Here is an 18,568-nt window from a genome sequence, read left to right on the forward strand (position 1 = left end):
TTATAAAGTAGATTATCCCTAGTAAATAAGTTTGTGCATTTTATGTTGAATTGTATTTATTAACAGGCTTCCTTGTTTGACCTTCTCAAATTCTGAAGGTATGGGTGTTTTTTACTGTTTACTATCACTTTTATCCAAATTTAAGTGTATTTTTCATCCCCTGTATTAGAAATACATAGCAGACCAAGTCTGTGCGGCATTATTAATGATATAACCTAGGGTTGTGTCTCATTTATTGGAGTTCATATAGTTAATTAGTATTCTTGACTTTTTTTTAAAACCTAGGGTTGTGTCTCATTTATTGGAGTTCATATAGTTAATTAGTATTCTTGACTTTTTTTTAAAACCTAGGGTTGTGTCTCATTTATTGGAGTTCATATAGTTAATTAGTATTCTTGACTTTTTTTAAAACTCAAATTTAAACTTCCACCTAAAAAAGTGAAACAAAGTAAATAGAGAATCATGGTTTTGTTTTTAAATCTGCTTAACCCAATCAGTTGTTTTTGGACTACACTGTAAAATGCTATGAGAGCTTCATGACTGGTGCCGACAGCTTTGAGGAGATGAATGCAGAGGTGCAGTCAAAGCTGAGTAAGTGTTCTCATTCCTAGCATGCTTGCTTTTGGTCATTTATAGCTTAGCTTACCATACCCAATGTTTATATAAGCACTCACATTAAATTCATTTGGATGCCTACTGATTTTTATCTTCATTGTTTCCTTGGTGAAAAGAAGTAGTAGTTGAGCAAAAAGAATACTGGTGTTGGAGTCAGACCTGAGGCATTGCTCCTCATTGGCTATGTGAACTTAACAAACTACTTGTTAAAGTTTTGCAAGATTAGATGGCCATGTGAATAAAGTATCAAACACACTAGCAGGAGCACAGAAGATAATCAGCAAGTGTTATTCCCCTTGAAGGATAAAATTTCTGTGATATCTTTGCTTTACTATGTGAGAAATTAAAGCATCAATTAGTCAAAAGACCTAAGGTTGCTTTCAGTATTTGTGACAGAGTTAGTGGTCCATTATATTTCCAAAGAAAACTTTTTCCACTCAGCTATAACCTAGTGACATTCAGTATTTACTAACTAACTCTAAAATGTTCCAAAGGTATTATTTTACGTTTTTGTTCCTCTTATTGAAATAGCCTTGTATATAAAATGCCAGAGTAGTAGCTAAAATAGATAAATTTGTGGAAAGCTATTCCTCCAAAGACAATAAAATCAATCAAAACAGGAGAATATTTTCTTGCCACTATTGCCATGGAAGGTGAAAGCAATTCTCTATGTTCTCATACTCCTGAAGAATAAGCAGGATAATTTCAGCTTCTCCACATTAGAAAGGGAGCAAGGTAAATAATGTTTTAAAAGAGGAAAATTCATAGTGATCTAAACAGATAGCGTCTGTTTAGTTCTTGGATATTTCTGTTTATAATTAATCATAAATTGTATTCATTTATTTAAACAATATTTATTCTATACTTACTGTGTGCCAGCAACCATTTAGGCACTGAGGATACAGTAATGAACAAGTGATGAAAGTCCTACCCTACCTAATGAGCTTACATTCTTTTAGACCGAGACAGTAATCAAATGAACAACCATAAGTCAGTGGTGCTAAGTGCTACGCAGAAAAATAAAGCAGGATAAGGAGATTGAGAGTGTAGTGGAGAAAGGAGAACAGTTTGCTATCTGACAGAGTGAGTGTCCTTCACTGAAAGTGTTTTGTGAAAGCATTGGTGAAAACCTGAGGGACAATGTTCCAGGAAGATTTGAGATTTTATGAAGTTGTTGGTTTTTGTCTCCAGAGGATTTATTTAATGTAGATGCTTTCAAACTGGAATCATTAGCAGCAAAAAACAAAGCACTGAATGAACAGATCGCAAGATTGGAACAAGAAAGAGAAAAAGAACCGGTTAGTAAACATGCTTATCTTCAATAAACTTATAGACTTTGCTCTTTTGTACTCTTGAGTCTCTTTATTGAATACCAGCTATTTATCAATTTTTTTAAATAGATAAAATAAGCTTCTTTAAAAGCTAAATTTTTTTATAGGACAGAACTCGCAATGAAAACACATTTTGTATCTCTGGAGCTTTGTTTTCCCCTGGGATCTATCAGTATTGGACTAATGATGTTCAGAATATGATGAAAGAGTCTTACCTATTTACATAAGACCAAAAGATATTTTGAACCAGATCCCCTTGTTATACACCTCTAGGAAACACTGTATAAGAGCCCCAATTTTTTTTTATTTATTTTTTTTATCTTTTTAGTTAGTGGAAAGGAAATGGTAATAAAAGAGTTTATATAATATAATGTATTTTAGGGACTTTCTAAAAGCTAAATGATAATATTTAGATACCTAATTTTGTTTTGTGTATTATATTATTGAAGCAGCTAGACTGTTCTGTAAAATATCAGATTTTAAATGTTTGGCTTTTTCATTCTGGCTCTTGACTTTTTCTATCCCAAACTGACTTCTTGAAAAGTACACCTTAATTATGTAATAACAGTAAAGTTCCTTGACTCCCTCTAAAAATAAAAGAAAAATTCTATTTACCCTTCTCTATGATGAATTTAAGAAGTATTGCTTTACTTTCAAGGAAAGTATGGAATTATTATTGATGAGAATAACTAATTTAGTGTTCTTTTCTTTTAAAGAATCGTTTAGAAACATTGAGAAAACTGAAAGCTTCTTTACAAGCAGATGTTCAAAAATATCAGGCATACATGAGCAATTTGGAGTCTCATTCAGCCATTCTGGACCAGAAATTGAATGGTCTTGATGAAGATATTTCTAGAATAGGTAAGCACAGCTAGTACTAAAAGATATTCATATTGGGATGGGGACCTGCATGGGATTTATCACATATAGAGACAACTTTGTCATCATATCTTTTTTCCTTTAATGGTAAATAGCTAAAGCAGGCTACCAAGTTTTTTGTTTATTGGTTTGTGTTGGGGTTATTTTGTTTGTTTATTAATCCTTACCTGAGGATATTTTTTCCATTGATTTTTTTAGAGAGAATGGAAGGGGAGGGAGAGGAAGAGAGAGAAACATCGATGTAAGAGAGACACATTGGTTTGTTGCCTCCCACATGGCCCCAGTTGGGGCTGGGGATCAAACCTGCAACTCAGGTGCATGCCCTTGATCAGGAATCAAACCCACAATGGGCTGATGCTCTAACCACTGAGTCACGTCGACCAGGGCTGGCTTTCAAGTTTTCAGTGCTTTCTGCAGTTGCTGTAACAAATTACCACAAACTCAGTGGCTAGAAACAACAGAAATGTATTCACTCACAGTTCTAAAGGCTAGAAGTTTGAAATCTGGCAGGACCAGCTTGCTCCAAGGATGGTGGAGGGGAATCCATTTCTAGCCTCTTCCAGCATTCCTGTCCTTGTGGCCATGTCACTGCAATCTCTGCCTCCATTCTGACATTACCATCTCTGTATGTCTGTCCTCTTGTCTGTGTTAGTTTCTCTTTGCCTCTGTCCTTAAGGGCATTTTTTTAAAATATATTTTTATTTATTTCAGAGGGGAAGGGAGAGGGAGAGATAGAAACATCAATGATGAAAGAATCATTGATCGGCTGCCTCCTGCATGCCCCCACTGGCGATTGAGCCACAACCCCGACATGTGCCCCTGACCGGAATCGAACACAGGACCCTTCAGTCCACAGGCCAATGGTGTGTCCACTGAGCCAAACCGTTTAGGGCCTTAAGGGCATTTTTTATAGCATTTATGGCCCACCTAGATAACCTAGGGTAGTCTCTTCTCGAAATACTAAATTGCATCTGCAAAATCCCCTTTTCCAAATAAGGTAATGTTTACAAACTCTAGGGATTAGGACTTCATATCTTTGGGTGGCCATTGTTCAACCTACTATACCTTCTAATATGTTTTCAGGCACCTGGCTTTTTGAAGCCAAGAGGGACCTAATCTAAGAGCATATGCTGCCTGCATATAAATATACTAGTATATTGTATTCCACGTTGTAATTAATTAGCCAGATTCTTAAATCACTGCTAGCCTCAGTGTGCTGTGATTATGTTATCTTCCATCACTACCGCCTAAACTACTCAACAGCTTAACTGAAAACACAACGAAAAGAGGCAAGTATTATAATTATGAAACAGAAGCCCAATTAAAAAAAGCTTGTTTATAGCCTGTGTGTCCCTAACTTTGTTTTCATAAACACATTGATCTTAATCATAAAACACTGAAAATGTTATTGTACTAGTAGTACATGATTTGTCGAAACTTCTCTAGCACCAGAAGGAAAGCAAAGGAAGTTATCTACAAATCGCAGGGCCATTGGACGACAGTTACAAAATAAAAAACTACTAGTATATGAACCTACTATACTATTTTCCCAGGTCTTTGCCTGCTTCAATTTATTCTTTTTGTATTTTACAGGTAGTGTCTGCCTCACATAGGAGTTATGTAGATTGTCCTTAGGATATTTGATATAACTCTTACCCTATGAAATATTGATCATCTGCCAAGGATTATAATTATTAGGGTGATGGCTAAGTAACTCAGATTGTGTGTATTAGGTTTGCTCGAAACCAGCTCTTAGAATAGTTTACATTTGATCTCTAATGTTTGTTCTCTATAGCGACAAGGAACCATGGACTAATTTTTTTCCCCCTTAATCACCATTTATCCCTCCATACCTCTTCCACCCCACTCCTTCCCGCAATCACCACACTGTTGTCCGTGTCCAAGAGTTCTTTCTCTTTCTTATTTTCCTTTTAGCTCAAATTAATGGGGCCACCCCATTAATTTCTTATTATAGCAATGTTTGTCATGCAGTTAAATCAATACTTTATAATATTAATATTCTATCTTCTTTATTAGTATTTAATCAAGAGAATTTTGATATTTCCTACTTTTTTGGTATGGGAATTTTTTTCCCCAATAACTTTAAAGTGAGAGAGAAGTACCTCAATCATTTGCAATTCCCAGAGTGATTTAGTTTGATACAATAATATGGCAGCTGTTAACCTAAGATGATTTTATTCTTGATTATTTAAACTTTAACTTTCTTGATTATTTAAAGCCATTCATGGCCAAAAGTGAGTGAGACATATTTAAATTCTATCGATACTGTATGTTACAGATTTTTGTGTGCAGACTCCTGTATAAAATTTTACTTAAGCCAACCATTAATTTATTATGAGCTCAGGTACAGAGCTTTCCAGCAACAGTGCTACAAATAGATTATAACAAAGCCATGATCTTGATCCTCTCAGCCCTCAGGATGATCTCTCTTGGCCCCTTTGGTCATGAGCATCTTCATCCATTTATCCCAGCCTGCTTAAAAATGTTTTCATATTCTTTGCAAGCTGAGTCACAGAAGGTTAGAAAACACTATTCTATATAACCCCAAATATTTTTAATTTTATAACTCCTCTTCCTTTTTGTATAATCATTTGCTGTTTCTATGTCCCATATCCTCTTGGTACAATATAGTCATTCTGGATTACAAATTTTGGTAAATAGACAAAGCAAGAGCCTAATCACTATGGTTAATTAATATCTGATGAAATCACTGAAATATCAATGAATAAGAATAAACTGATCTATTTAAAAAATATATTTTTGTGAAGAATTTATGGATTTTCAAGCTTATAGAGAATCACATAGGAATGTTAAAAGTATTTGAATTGAACATTGACAGACTATCTCTCTTAGCTGTAACAATTCTTAGTTGTAATCATTATACATGGGGTCATATTATTTTTCATGTAGCACTTTCTGAAAAACATGGCATGGCAATAGGGAAATAAGGTTCACATAAAACTTTGTTTATTAAGAATGTTATTAAAGTGGGATCAAACAGAATTATCCAAAAGAGAAAATTATACATGTACATAACTTGAAAATGTAAACACCTTAATCAACTCTACTAAATAATGGCATAATTTCTTTCTAGAAATTGAAGGAATTTAACAAATTTGTGTGTTTTTTATGCAGAACTAGAATGTGAAACAATGAAACAGGAGAATACTCGACTACAGAATATTGTTGATAACCAGAAGTACTCAGTTGCAGATATTGAGAGAATAAATCATGAAAGAAATGAATTGCAGCAGACAATTAATAAATTAACCAAGGACCTGGAGGATGAACAGCAGCAGTTGTGGAATGAGGAGTTAAAATATGCCAGAGGCAAAGAAGCGGTAAGTCATAGCATTTCCAGAGTGGTAGCTCACCAGAGCAAGCCTTTGTAAAGGTCTATCCTAATTCAGAACTGAATATCTATATATATATATAAAAGGCTTAGTATGCTAAGTGTCCGACCGTTTGCTATGATGCGCACTGACCACCAGGGGGCAGACACTCAATACAGGAGCTTCCATGACGCACACTGGCCATTTATGGAGAAATGGCACTGCGGACCTGGCACCCACAAAGCAACACTCAGATTCCTCCAAGTGGGACACAGACCCTGCCTGCCACCACTCCGGGGCGACACCCCACCAAATCACAGCCAATGCTGCTGAGATGCCATGGTGCAAAATGTGGCCCACAGCTCAGCCCAGCCCAGAAACGGTGGCTATAGGCACCGGGTAATGACATCACATAGCAATGCCAGGCTTCCTCTCCTAGCAACTAGCCTCCTTTGAGTTTCTTCAGCCCAGGAACATGACTTGCTTTATAGCCAGGTGGAAACGTTTTACACTGTAACCAAATATCTGTGAAGTGTTTTCCCATGCCTCATCTCATTTGATCCTCTCAGAAGTCCTGGAGTAGGTAGATAGGAGACTCAGTGGAATCCTATTTTCTTTTCATTACCCAGAAAACAGAGATTTAGAAAGCTTAGAAACTTGACCTGACTGAAGAGAAGTAAGAAATGGTGGACCTTGTAAATGACTTCAGGTTTTCTCACTGTGCAGAATATAGTCAAACACTGCTGCAGTTAAATATGTTACCCTTTGTTCTCCCTGTGTGATTTACAATAATAATCTGCTTCGTGTTGATATTTACTGCTGTGTTGCTGACAATTACCTGAAAGAGAAGTTGGAGTGCTTCACTGGGCTGGAAAAAGTTTAGCTAAATCAGAAAGCAGGTTTAATTAAGCAAGTTTATCTATACATATAAAGCTCTTGCTGGCACCTATCGCATGCGTGTGTTTCCATCTGTCATTGACAATCATGAATTTGGTTGACACTTCTATTATAGAGAAAGGGCGAATAGCGATATTAAAATATTTCTTCTAATTAATTTCCTTTCAATGTGCACGAATTCGTGCACTGGGCCACTAGTGTAGAATAAGTTGGCTAAAGAGGTAAAATTTTTTAGCATTGACATTTTACTAAAACACACTCATCCCTTTATGTCAATTCAGTAACATGCCAATTTTTGTCAGTCAAATTAAGGTAGCCTTTATTGTCAAACAGTGAATCAAAAAATAAGCAAAAAGGTTTCTCAGGCCATGAAAATAATTTTCTTAAATCTCCTGCCTTTCATTCTAGAAGAGGATAAGAGTCACCTCTTAATTTACCTATTCACTACTCAAACATTTATTTAACATCTACTATGTACCACTCATCATGCTGGACCTAGAGGAAATAAAGATAAAAAGACATGTATTCTCCCCTCAAGAAACTTCTAATCTGGTTGATATTTTCTACCGTGAGATCAGACCTTTAATAGGTATTTACATAAGTAACTGAGTAAGCATATATTATACCTAACCCAGATTTAGTGTGTATAGGGTAGGGAGATGGATAAGGTGGTTTTTAGAAAGGCTTCCTTGAAAAGACAGCACCTGAACTGAAATGGAAAGTTTAAGGAACAGTTAGCATGGCAAGGGTAGGGGGGAGTCAGCAAACCAAGGATTTTATGAGAATACCACAGAGAGTATAGCATGATGCACTCTGGTGTCCTAAGCATTCCATGTGGCTGGTGCTTAATAGCAAGGTACAGAGGCACGGCAACAGATGACACTCAAGAGATAAGGCATGGACCAGACAGTAAAGATCCTTTTCATGTCTAGAAGTTGTTTGGACTTTATCCTGAAAACTCTAAGAAGCCTTTAAATTTTTTAAATAGATATGACCACAATTCAGAAAAATCTCAGTTTTGGTAATGTGAAAAATGGATTGGAAAGTAACAAAACAGATAAGGATCTGTGGCAGTAATGTGGTGAGGAATTACAAGCTGAATTTGGATGATGTAAGTGGAGATTCAAAGAAGTGGGTAGATTCTGACTAGATAGGAGAGAGAGTGAAAAAGACCTGGTGAAAGAAAGGGGAATAGTCACAGTGTCTGGCTTGGGTGGTTGAACAAGCAGTAATACCATTCACTTGGAAATGAAAGTCACCAGTCAGGAAGGGGATGGTCTGCTGAACCTGTTGTGTTCATTGGGCATCCAGGTGAAAGTGTCTAATAGGCTATTGCTATATGGATCTGGACAATGTGGCTTTGCAATGTAGATTCAGTAAAAATCCTTATACAGTAATATTGTGATGGAAACCAAAGAAGAATACTAGTACATAGGAAGATAGAACTCTGAGAACACCATCTTGGAGTGGATAAGGTTCTTTAAGAGAGGCCTAAAAGGAAACTAAAGACTATCCAGAGAGGTCAAGAGAATAGAAGCTGAGAAAGGAAATATTCAGAAAGGACTTAGTGTTGTCATATGCAATAAGACAATGCAAAAGTTTCTGTCAGATTCACTAATAGTGATCACTAGTGATCGCTATCAAAACCAAATTATTTAACTTTATTTTAATTTTATAGGTAGTACATTATCATTTTAGCCAACATTGTTGAGAGTGGGCCTACTAACAATGTAAATTTCTAGGCAATCTTTTATAAATATTCTATACTTCTGTCTTACATGGCTATATGCTATTTACTTTTTTACATGTAGCTGTCAGTATACATGAACTTTTAATGATTCAGCATTATGAACATGACACCAGTGTATTCTTAAACAATATAATAAGTTAACAGGTTGACTTAAAAATGTCTAGGGACATTTTTCCTGTCAGTTCTACAGCAATCTTTTCTGCTATATACACTATTTGCATTCCTAAGAAAACTTATATAAAGCTTCTTTTTAAGGAAAGGAAAAGAAAGCATGTCTATAAATAGGCTCTTTTTTTGAGAGTTTCAAACTTTTGTGTACACTAGTATTTTCAGTTACAATGTTTGTTTATTGGTAGTTGTAGTTCTAAAATTTAAATAGTCACCAAGAAAAAATTAGTCTCTATCTTTTGTTCCAAAAGAAATGACATTGTTTTATCCTCTTCCAGCACTTCCCTTAGTACAATATTTCTTATATATATTTATCACCATTGTTAAAATGAAAAAAAGAGCTCAAATGCAGCCATGTTTGCATATGGGGGCAATACTACTTTTCATCCTGGTCACATTATAAAGTACATTATAGGTATAATGCAAATTAATAGGTGCATTATTAAAAATCTGAATTTTAACATCTACATATGTAATTGTTAATCTGGAATAGACAGTTCAGTTTGAGGAATAAGCATTACCTCCTTTTATTTTTGGCCCTGTTTCACTATACTTTTACTTTGCCTTAATCATCTGTACTCCCTCATCCTCCTAACCCTCTAGGTAATTCCTGTCTTCATGTATTAAGGAGAAAAATATGCATTTATAAGAAGTAGTTTATGGTGGTGATCCCTAAAGTTTTTGAACCTAGAATTTGGTTAACCTGTGTTTTGGCTCTGGATTTGCCACCTCAAGCCTGTGTCACTTCAGTGTGTCATCTGAGCTATCATAGCTTCAATTTCCTTATTTATAAAATGAAGTGTGGTTAGATTAGCTTGATGAATCTGAAATGACTTACTTCAACAATTATTTATGAGTATATTTTATCTCTTGAGTTCTGTATGTAAAAGGGGAAGTTAGGAATCTCTAGACTAAGTAAACTCTGAGTTTGACTAACTAAAACTAGCTGTACCAATGGGAATGCTACTTTTGATTTGGAGGACCGGGCTGAAAGAAGAAAATTATCTGGGATAGGTAAACAATGGCCTAATGAGCCAGAGTACGGCCATGGACACTGAAGACAAAGCCCTTGAGTTGGATACTGGGTAAGAGAGAGTAAAGAATGGTTGCAGAATGTAAAAGTTCAATATAAATATTTTGTTCATCTTTCTTCTTTTTCTGGACTAATTTTTATTCTACATGCACTGCTGACTGGGGGTAGCCTTCTGGAAATCTTTGTTGAGATAGACATTGAGAGTGCATCTAGATTAAAAAGAAAAGAGTTGATCAGTTTTCACTGTCTGAATTGGTTGTGGGAAGGAGAAAGTAGAGACACATGTACCACATATTTGCTCTCCCTGCAGTTTGGCATGATAAAGTACATGGGTTTGTGAAAGCTGTTTTCATTAAATAAGTAAAATGCTAGTAAACAACAGAAGAAACTACCCCTAGTACCATTTAGTATAAGGACAAATACACCTAAATACATATCTTAATGGTTCCTAGAAAGCTACTATATAACAAATTGTAGTAGTTGAGATTATTTCCTTTCATAAAGAAGAAATCCTAAATTTAATAAATAAGTAGAGCTAATAAATTTTTGGAAATGGCAGATTATTTAAGCAAGTTCCAATGAGTGCTTTTGCCATTGCATTCTTTTTTATAGATGGGTAATAGCAATGAGAAACTAAGTATGTACTAAATGGAGGAAAAAGTATGAAAATAAATTGCCTAAACTCTGCAGATTCATTTCTTTAATCAAATAAAAAGTGTTTACTATATTGCTAAGTAGTATTTTAGGTTCTGGGGATTCAGCTGCTTTCATGGAGCTTTTATTTGTTTGTGGTGATGAACAAATATATGTCACAGAAATGAAAATCCTTAACAAAATATTGGCAAAATATTATCTTTTGTTTTCAATAGGTTGCCTATGATGTATGTACCTAAGTTTGGTTTGCTTCATATTTTTTTCTTTATGTTTGCTCTATTTATTGGTTCTATACGGGAGGGGAGGTGAATTTTCATTATTATCTCAATGTGGATGGACTCTTATTTCAAACTATTTGTCAGATAAATGGAAGAGCAGTAGTATATTGCTTACTAATTATAGTCTTATAATTATCCTACAAATTGAGTGTGAATAACATTTTTTATTCTTTGTATTTTAAAATTTCCACTTTTACAACTAAAAATACTAAATTACTAAAATACTAAAAAATAGACAATATAATTTTGTGTAAAATTACAGAAATGCCAATTGAAAATCATTTGGAAAGGGGCTGGGTTTTTTTTAACATTTATTTTTTTGTTCTCTTCTTACAGATTGAAACACAATTAGCAGAGTATCACAAGTTGGCTAGAAAATTAAAACTTATCCCTAAGGGTGCTGAGAATTCTAAAGGTTATGACTTTGAAATTAAGTTTTATCCTGAAGCTGGTGCAAACTGCCTTGTCAAATACAGAGCTCAAGTTTATGTAAGTAATCATAAGTATTTCAAAGATTTTCAGATTATATGATTGCTATCTAGTTCATATGTCTATAGGTAAAAGTTTAAATTTCAGCATGTCTATAATTCAGGACTAAAAATAAAGCACTGAAAGTTTTTATCTTCTTCTTGATAGTAGAAATTTTCTCTATTGTACTTTACTCTTAGAACTATAATGACTTTTCATCCTATCTACCTATTTTATCTATTTAACTATCTAGTAAAAAATTGTGCTTTAGTAGAAGTCTTTACAAGGTATGGTAACAAGACCAGTTCTTCCCAGAATTAAGAGGAAAAGCGTCCACAGAGCTGGTGAACCTGGAATGAATCTTGAAAGGTTTTTGGGGTTGTCTGTGGAGAATAGTTTTATACACAAGGAAACACATGAAACATGAAATATAATAGAGCATTAAGTGACTTCAGCATTCAATGATGAGAAATCTGCACCTAATTTGTTAAACATATCTAAGGATGTAATTTGGGGAAGAAAATTTTTTAATTGCTCTATTGCAATTTCTCAATTATTCACAAATTTCAGTACTCTAGTGGTCCCTCCAAAAATGTAAATTTTTAAATACTTAATTTTTAAATAAAGAATTTCATTTCTAAAGTTATGCATTTTTCCCTTGAGAATTATTTATTCCTTCAATAAGTTATTTAGTACAAGTGTTCCATATTAGCTAAGTGTTGGAAATAAAATACCCAGAAAGATAGTTTCTGATTTCCCAGAGATTACAGTTTATTGGTAGATAGATTTTGATTAAATAAAACCACACTCATTTTCAATTTCAAAAGGTGCACCCAGTAAACATTTAGTCTTCTACTGAATTGTTTCTCAAACAATTGCTAGATAGCTGGACAGATAGGCAGGTAGGCAGGCAGTCAGGCAGATAGAATGTACTCACTGCTGCTTTGAGTAGTTTGACTTTACTAGTGTAATAAAATAATTACCTGAATCAAATCAGAAAAGATTATCTATTGCAAAAAGAATACATATGCTCAGAAAAAGAAGGAAACACTTTTTATTTATCTTAGAAATAGTTTTACATAAAAATAGAATAATAAAAATAGAAATAGCATCAAGAAGGTACCATTCCAACTGTTATAAGTAGTATTTGGAGAAAAGATAAAGAGGACACTACATCTTTCAAAACAGAGCAGCCCAAATTAAAACCTGCCAATAACTTCAAAAGGCCTATTGAAATATAGTAATGTACAGGGTTTTCTTTTGGAGTGATGAAAATGCTTTGGAACTAGAGGTGATGGTTATACAACATTGTGAATTACTAAATGCCTCTGGATTATATACTTTAAAAGTTAATTTTATATTAAATTTATTTTAACTTAATTATTTTATTTAACCATTTTAATGTGTAAGTTCTACCTCAACAAAATAATAATAATAATAATAATAATGATAATAAGAAGCAATGAAGTGCTATGTTGAAATAAATCAGGAAAAAAAAGGAAAAAAACACACACATAAGAAATACAAGCAGGTAAGAGCTTCTGGTTTTGTGAATATGTGGCAATGCAGAGAGAGTGGCAAAGCCCAGAGAGCATGCCCCTTCCCAAATACCTTACTCTCTGTAGCTCTCCTATCTGGTTGTTCCTGAGTTGTATTATTATTTAAATAAACTTGTAAACATTGACCTATTCTGTTCACCCACCTTGCTTTCTTCACAGAACAACATACCCCAATGATCTTTCTACAGTAGTATATTGAGTTGTTCCTTGTTTCTTTTGCAGAGTCCCCTGTTTGTGTGGCTTATTGAGACAGTCGCTGTTCTAGTCTTTGCAATTACAGTAGGGTCACAATGAATAGCAAAAAAGTGAAGAAATGAAATACAAGCAGATATTTGTAAGGCTAAACAGTTAAAAAGGATTAAAAGAAAATGATACCTCTGGAGAATATAGCATTAAACATACAAATTGTTTCTAAGATTGCATAAAACTAAGTATACTTATATAATGTTTAAATAGTAACAGTGGATTTCCAGAATAGATAAGCAAATCTAGAATTTTGCATGTATTCAAAACCAAAAGCAAGTTATATTCTATAGAAATTATATTAAAAATTAATTTTATATTCTTATTGACGGTGTGTTCATTTAGATTCAGGATATCAAATTCACTGTTTTTCTCCAAAAGTGGTTCCTCCTATCACATTGGGTAGATGCCTCATAAGAGAAACTTTATAATTACATATGCTATATGTAACCCCCATTCTTATGTATTTTATAGGTACCACTCAAGGAACTCTTGAACCAAACTGAAGAAGAAAGTAATAAAGCTCTAAATAAAAAAATGGGGTTAGATGATACTTTAGAACAAGTAAGTAACAAAACATAGTCCTTAAAAGCAAAAATAAGATTTTTTTAAACTTAAAATTACATGTGATTTGTGGTTTCTAATTACTAAGGAATGAATTTTAAAATATGATAAATGAGAGTTGGGAATGCCCTTGACTTAGAAACATTTGAAGTAATTTTTTTAAGTAATTTAAGCATCTTAGATTTCATATATCATTGATATAAGAAAGGGATATATGTAACTGAGTAAATTTCCCTTTGTTTTTTGTGGGTTTTTTTTTTAATATATTGTTATTAATTTCAGAGAGGGCGTGAGAGGGAAAGAAAGAAACATCAATGATGAGAGAGAATCACTAATCAGCTGCCTCCTGCATGCCCCCCACTGGGGATCAAGCGCACAACCCAGGCATGTGCCCGACCAGGAATCGAACTTTGACCTCCTGGCTCATAGGTCAACGCTCAACCACTGAGCCACACTGGCTGGGCTCCCTTTGCTTTTAATGGAGAATTGCCTCATTTAACTAGAGATAAATTAATTATATTCATTTTTATGCTAAAAGGGCTTTAAGGTGGCTCCCTTAAAAGTAGATATGTATCATTTGGGATTAGAAGCTAACTGGATATAATAGGTTAAGAAATTTATTTTTACCAAATTTTTCTTGGAATTCAGGGAAACTCATATTTAAATGTCTGTGAAAGTTTGTTTCTAAAAGTAGTTTTCTGAAAGTTTCTGCTTATGAGCTACACCAATATCCTTGAAAGAGAATACTACTATTATATTTAACTAGAGGCCTGATGCACGAATTTGTGCATCGTGGGGTCCCTTGACCTGGCCTGTGGGATCGGGCCAAAACGGCTCTCTGACATCCCCCGAGGGGTCCAGGATTGTGAGAGGGTGCAGGCCAGGCCGAGGAACCCCACCAGTGCACATTCGGGGCTGGAGAGGGAGGTGATGTTGGACAGCCAAGGAGGTATCGAGGGAGGACTCCAGGGCGTGTCCAGCCCGTCTCACTCAGTCCCGATCAGCTGGACCCCAATAGCAAGCTAACCTACCAGTTGGAGCATCTGCTCCCTGGTGGTCAGTGCACATCATAACAACTGGTTGACCAGTCGACTGTCTGCCCCTGGTGGTCAGTGCACGTCATAGCGAGAGGTTGAGTGGCCTTAGCATATCATTAGCATATTACGCTTTGGTTGAACAGCCGACCAGACACTTAGCATATTAGGCTTTTATTATATAGGACAACCTTTAGAATAAACATTCTTATAGTTGATTAAGAAAAGTTTAAAAAGCTACTCAAATGCAAACAAAATGTATTGTTAGTATGACAATAAACAATTAAAGGAAAACCCTAGTTAATTCAACTCTCCAAGAACTGTTGTGTTCTGGCTAACAGATTTCAAGATACAATTGTCCCCACCTCCCCCACCCCATCCACAGTTTCCCTCTCTACAGTTTTAGTAACCCATGGTCAAATGCAATCCAGAAATATTAAATGGAAAATTCCAGAAATAAACCAATTTATAAGTTCTAAATTACACACTGTTTTGAGTTACATGATGACATTTCAGGACATCTTACACTATCCCCACCCAGGATGTAAATCATCCCTTTATCCAACCTATCCACACATATGCTACCCACCTGTTTAGTCATTTAGTAGCCATCTCAGTTATCGGATCGACTGTTGTAGCACTGCAGTGCATGTGTTCAAGTAAGTATTCAATACCGTCCATGGTTTCAGGCATCCACTGGGGATCATAGAACTTCTCCCACATAGATATGGGGGGAATACTGTATAAAAGAAACCCTATCTTTTTTCTCAGAATAGAAACTTGTTTGTTTTTTTTATCATCTGGAAATAAAACCTGTGGTGTTACACAAATGCAAGTAAGCCAAATATTTTTAATGTTAAATTCTATCAAGACTTACTTTATATTAGAAAGAATTTTTCCACTAAAAAAGAAAAGTGTGTAACATATAAGTGAGGAGTTCTGTGATACTATAGTTATAAGTTGGGGTTTCTGTAACATTACAGTATGGAAAGATAAGGAATTAGGACTGCTTTAACAGGTGTTTCATAGGGTTATTTAAGATTAAGTCTTTTGTAGCCTGCTCCAGTTTGATTTCTCTCTTTTGTTGGGGTGGGCACCAAACCTAGAAACTCTCAAAAAGGTGTAAATTCCAAGCAATAGGGACCTCATGACTGAAACACCTTTTAAATTTACAGTGAAACTTTTGAAAGGCTATAGTCAGAACAACTGAAGAGGGATGGGGATTGTAAGATGCCTACTATAGGCTAGCTAATGTTCCAAAGATAAAGTTTATATGAAATATAAATTCCCATTTGGAGAAAGAGATTGACATGCCATTATGCTAATGATATTTGTACTTTTGCAAACTCATTTGGTCATAGAGAAAAGTGGATTAAAGGGAAAGCAACTAAAATTGTTAAGAGGTTAGTATATTGTAGTGGAAATAGAAGGAAAGGGACAGGTTTAGGAAATGTTAAGGTAGAACCTAAGCATTTCATGGCTGAATGTAAAACATACGAGAGAAAGAAATAATCAACAGTGACTTTCATTTTTCTATTGTGGGCAACCTAGAGAAGAAAAATGAGTACAGGAGTGACACAGATAGTGCTAGAGATGTTGAGCTTGCTATCTATGGGACATAGACATCCAAAAGGAAGTTGAAGCAATAGATTTAAAACATAAGAGAGAGAATTGGTCCAAAAATACAGATTCCAGGATCTTTGGCATATATGTGATCATTGAATATGTCACTGATATTTCTAAGGGAGACTGTACTAGAAAGTGGCAGAGGCTTGAATCTTGAGAAAGAACAACACTTAAGGGATTGGAAAAAGAAGATTCTGGGAAAAACACATAGAGTAAGTAGACAAAATAGTAGAACAATCAGAAGAAAAGAATATGCTATAAAAGTCAGAGTAAGAAAGACTTCAAGAAAGGAGTGATCTTTAACCTTACTGTGCTAATCATTTCACAATATATACATACTAGAGGCCCGATGTACGAAATTCGTGCATGGGTAGGATCCCTAGGCCTGGCTGACGATCAGGGCCAATCTGGGAGGTGACCAGCAGGGCAATCAGAGGCCCCCGCTGGCACCTGGCTTGACTGGCTTGGGGCCTGTGGCTGGGGGCAACTCCTGCATTGAGCGTCTGCCCCCTGGTGGTCAGTGTGCATCACAGTGACCGGTCATTCCACCGTTGGGTCGATTTGCATATTAGGCTTTTATTATATAGGGTATCAGATCATTGTGTTATACACTGTAAACCTATACAATGTTATATATTGATTATATCTCAATAAAACTGGAGGGAAAAGAGAGTGATTAGTAATGCCATTTGCTTCAGAGACTAAAGACTAAAACGATTTTCTCAATTTGACAGTGTTTATCCAAGTTAAGAGAGGATAAGGTAAAATAGCAATTTGAAATAGAACAGTTTAAATTGAATTAGTAAATTAGAATGACAAAACTAATCAATCTGAAAAGTACTTTAAAATAATTGCCAAAATCATTTAAGAAAAAAACAGGAACATACAAATGAGAAATGGGTATACTATAAATATAGAGGGAATCTACTTGAATTATGAAGTAATACAGTATAAACATAAATCTTTTAAGAATTTCATTTATAAAGCTAATTCTCATGTCACAACCTGATAAAAGACATCACAAAAGAATTAAACCAATTACACTTATGAATATAAATGTAAAGTTTAAATATTAGCAACTGAAATTTACTAAGCATATACACACACACACACACACACACACTGAGTGGCCAGATTATTATGATCTCTGAATGCATAATAATCTACCCACTCAGTGTATATCCTACATAATAAAAGGCTAATATGCAAATTGTCCCCTCGACCAGGAGTTCGACCAGCAGGCAAGCCGGCCAACCGCCCATGTCCCCTCCCCCTGGCCAGGATGGCAAGACCCCACCCATGCACGAATTCATGCACTGGGCCTCTAAAATATATATATATGTATACACACACACACACACACACACACACACACACATATACACACACTGAGTGGCCAGATTATTATGCGTTCAGAGATCATAATAATCTGGCCACTTAGTGTGTGTGTGTGTGTGTGTGTGTGTGTGTGTGTGTGTGTGTATGTATATATATATATATATATATATATATATATATATATTTTTTTTTAAATCATCACCCAAGGATTGATTTTTAGAGAGAGTGGGAGAGGGAATGACAGGGAGAAATATTGATGTGAGAGAAACACATCGATTCGGTGCCTCCTGCACACACGACTAGGGCCTGCAACCGAGGTAAGTGCCCTTGACCAGAATCGAACCCGGGACCCTTCCATCTGCAGGCTGACACTCTATCCACTGAGCTAAACTGGGTAGGGCGAAGCAGATATATTTTTGAAAGCCTGCTGTGTATCTGGTATTGTTGTAATTGATGTTGGTGATACAATATCTGCCCTTTTTAACACTATTTCAGGTAGAAAGGAGGGCTAGAAAACACTTATTTTTCTTATAACATTTTTGTAGTGTAAATACACCTATCTAGATAATACACCTATCTAAAATAATCACTAGGTTCTTTCTGAAGGAAGTGGTAGCTGAGCTGAGTTGTGAGTAACAAGTAGGAATTGGCCAGTGGATTACACAGAAGGATACTACTAGACACACCACTGAAGGTCCAGAGACCAAAGAGCATAGCATGTTAATGAATTACTATTAGTATAATAAATAGATTAAGGGAGCAGCCTAGAGTAACAAGG

General features: G+C 35.2%; 1 protein-coding gene across 1 annotated transcript in view; it reads left to right on the plus strand.

Annotated features, from left to right (window-relative positions):
* NDC80 (NDC80 kinetochore complex component) overlaps positions 1-18,568 on the plus strand; it is a 43,256-nt gene that overhangs the window by 12,880 nt on the left and 11,808 nt on the right. Inside the window, exons 8-13 of the mRNA XM_079784533.1 lie at positions 498-591; positions 1,807-1,913; positions 2,663-2,807; positions 5,982-6,187; positions 11,295-11,447; positions 13,703-13,792. Coding sequence (XP_079640659.1) covers positions 498-591; positions 1,807-1,913; positions 2,663-2,807; positions 5,982-6,187; positions 11,295-11,447; positions 13,703-13,792 — 795 coding nt within the window. The remainder of the gene's footprint in view (positions 1-497; positions 592-1,806; positions 1,914-2,662; positions 2,808-5,981; positions 6,188-11,294; positions 11,448-13,702; positions 13,793-18,568) is intronic.

Source organism: Cnephaeus nilssonii (genome assembly GCF_951640355.1).
Source record: "Cnephaeus nilssonii genome assembly, chromosome: 11".
In the NCBI taxonomy this organism is placed as follows: Eukaryota; Metazoa; Chordata; class Mammalia; order Chiroptera; family Vespertilionidae; genus Cnephaeus; species Cnephaeus nilssonii.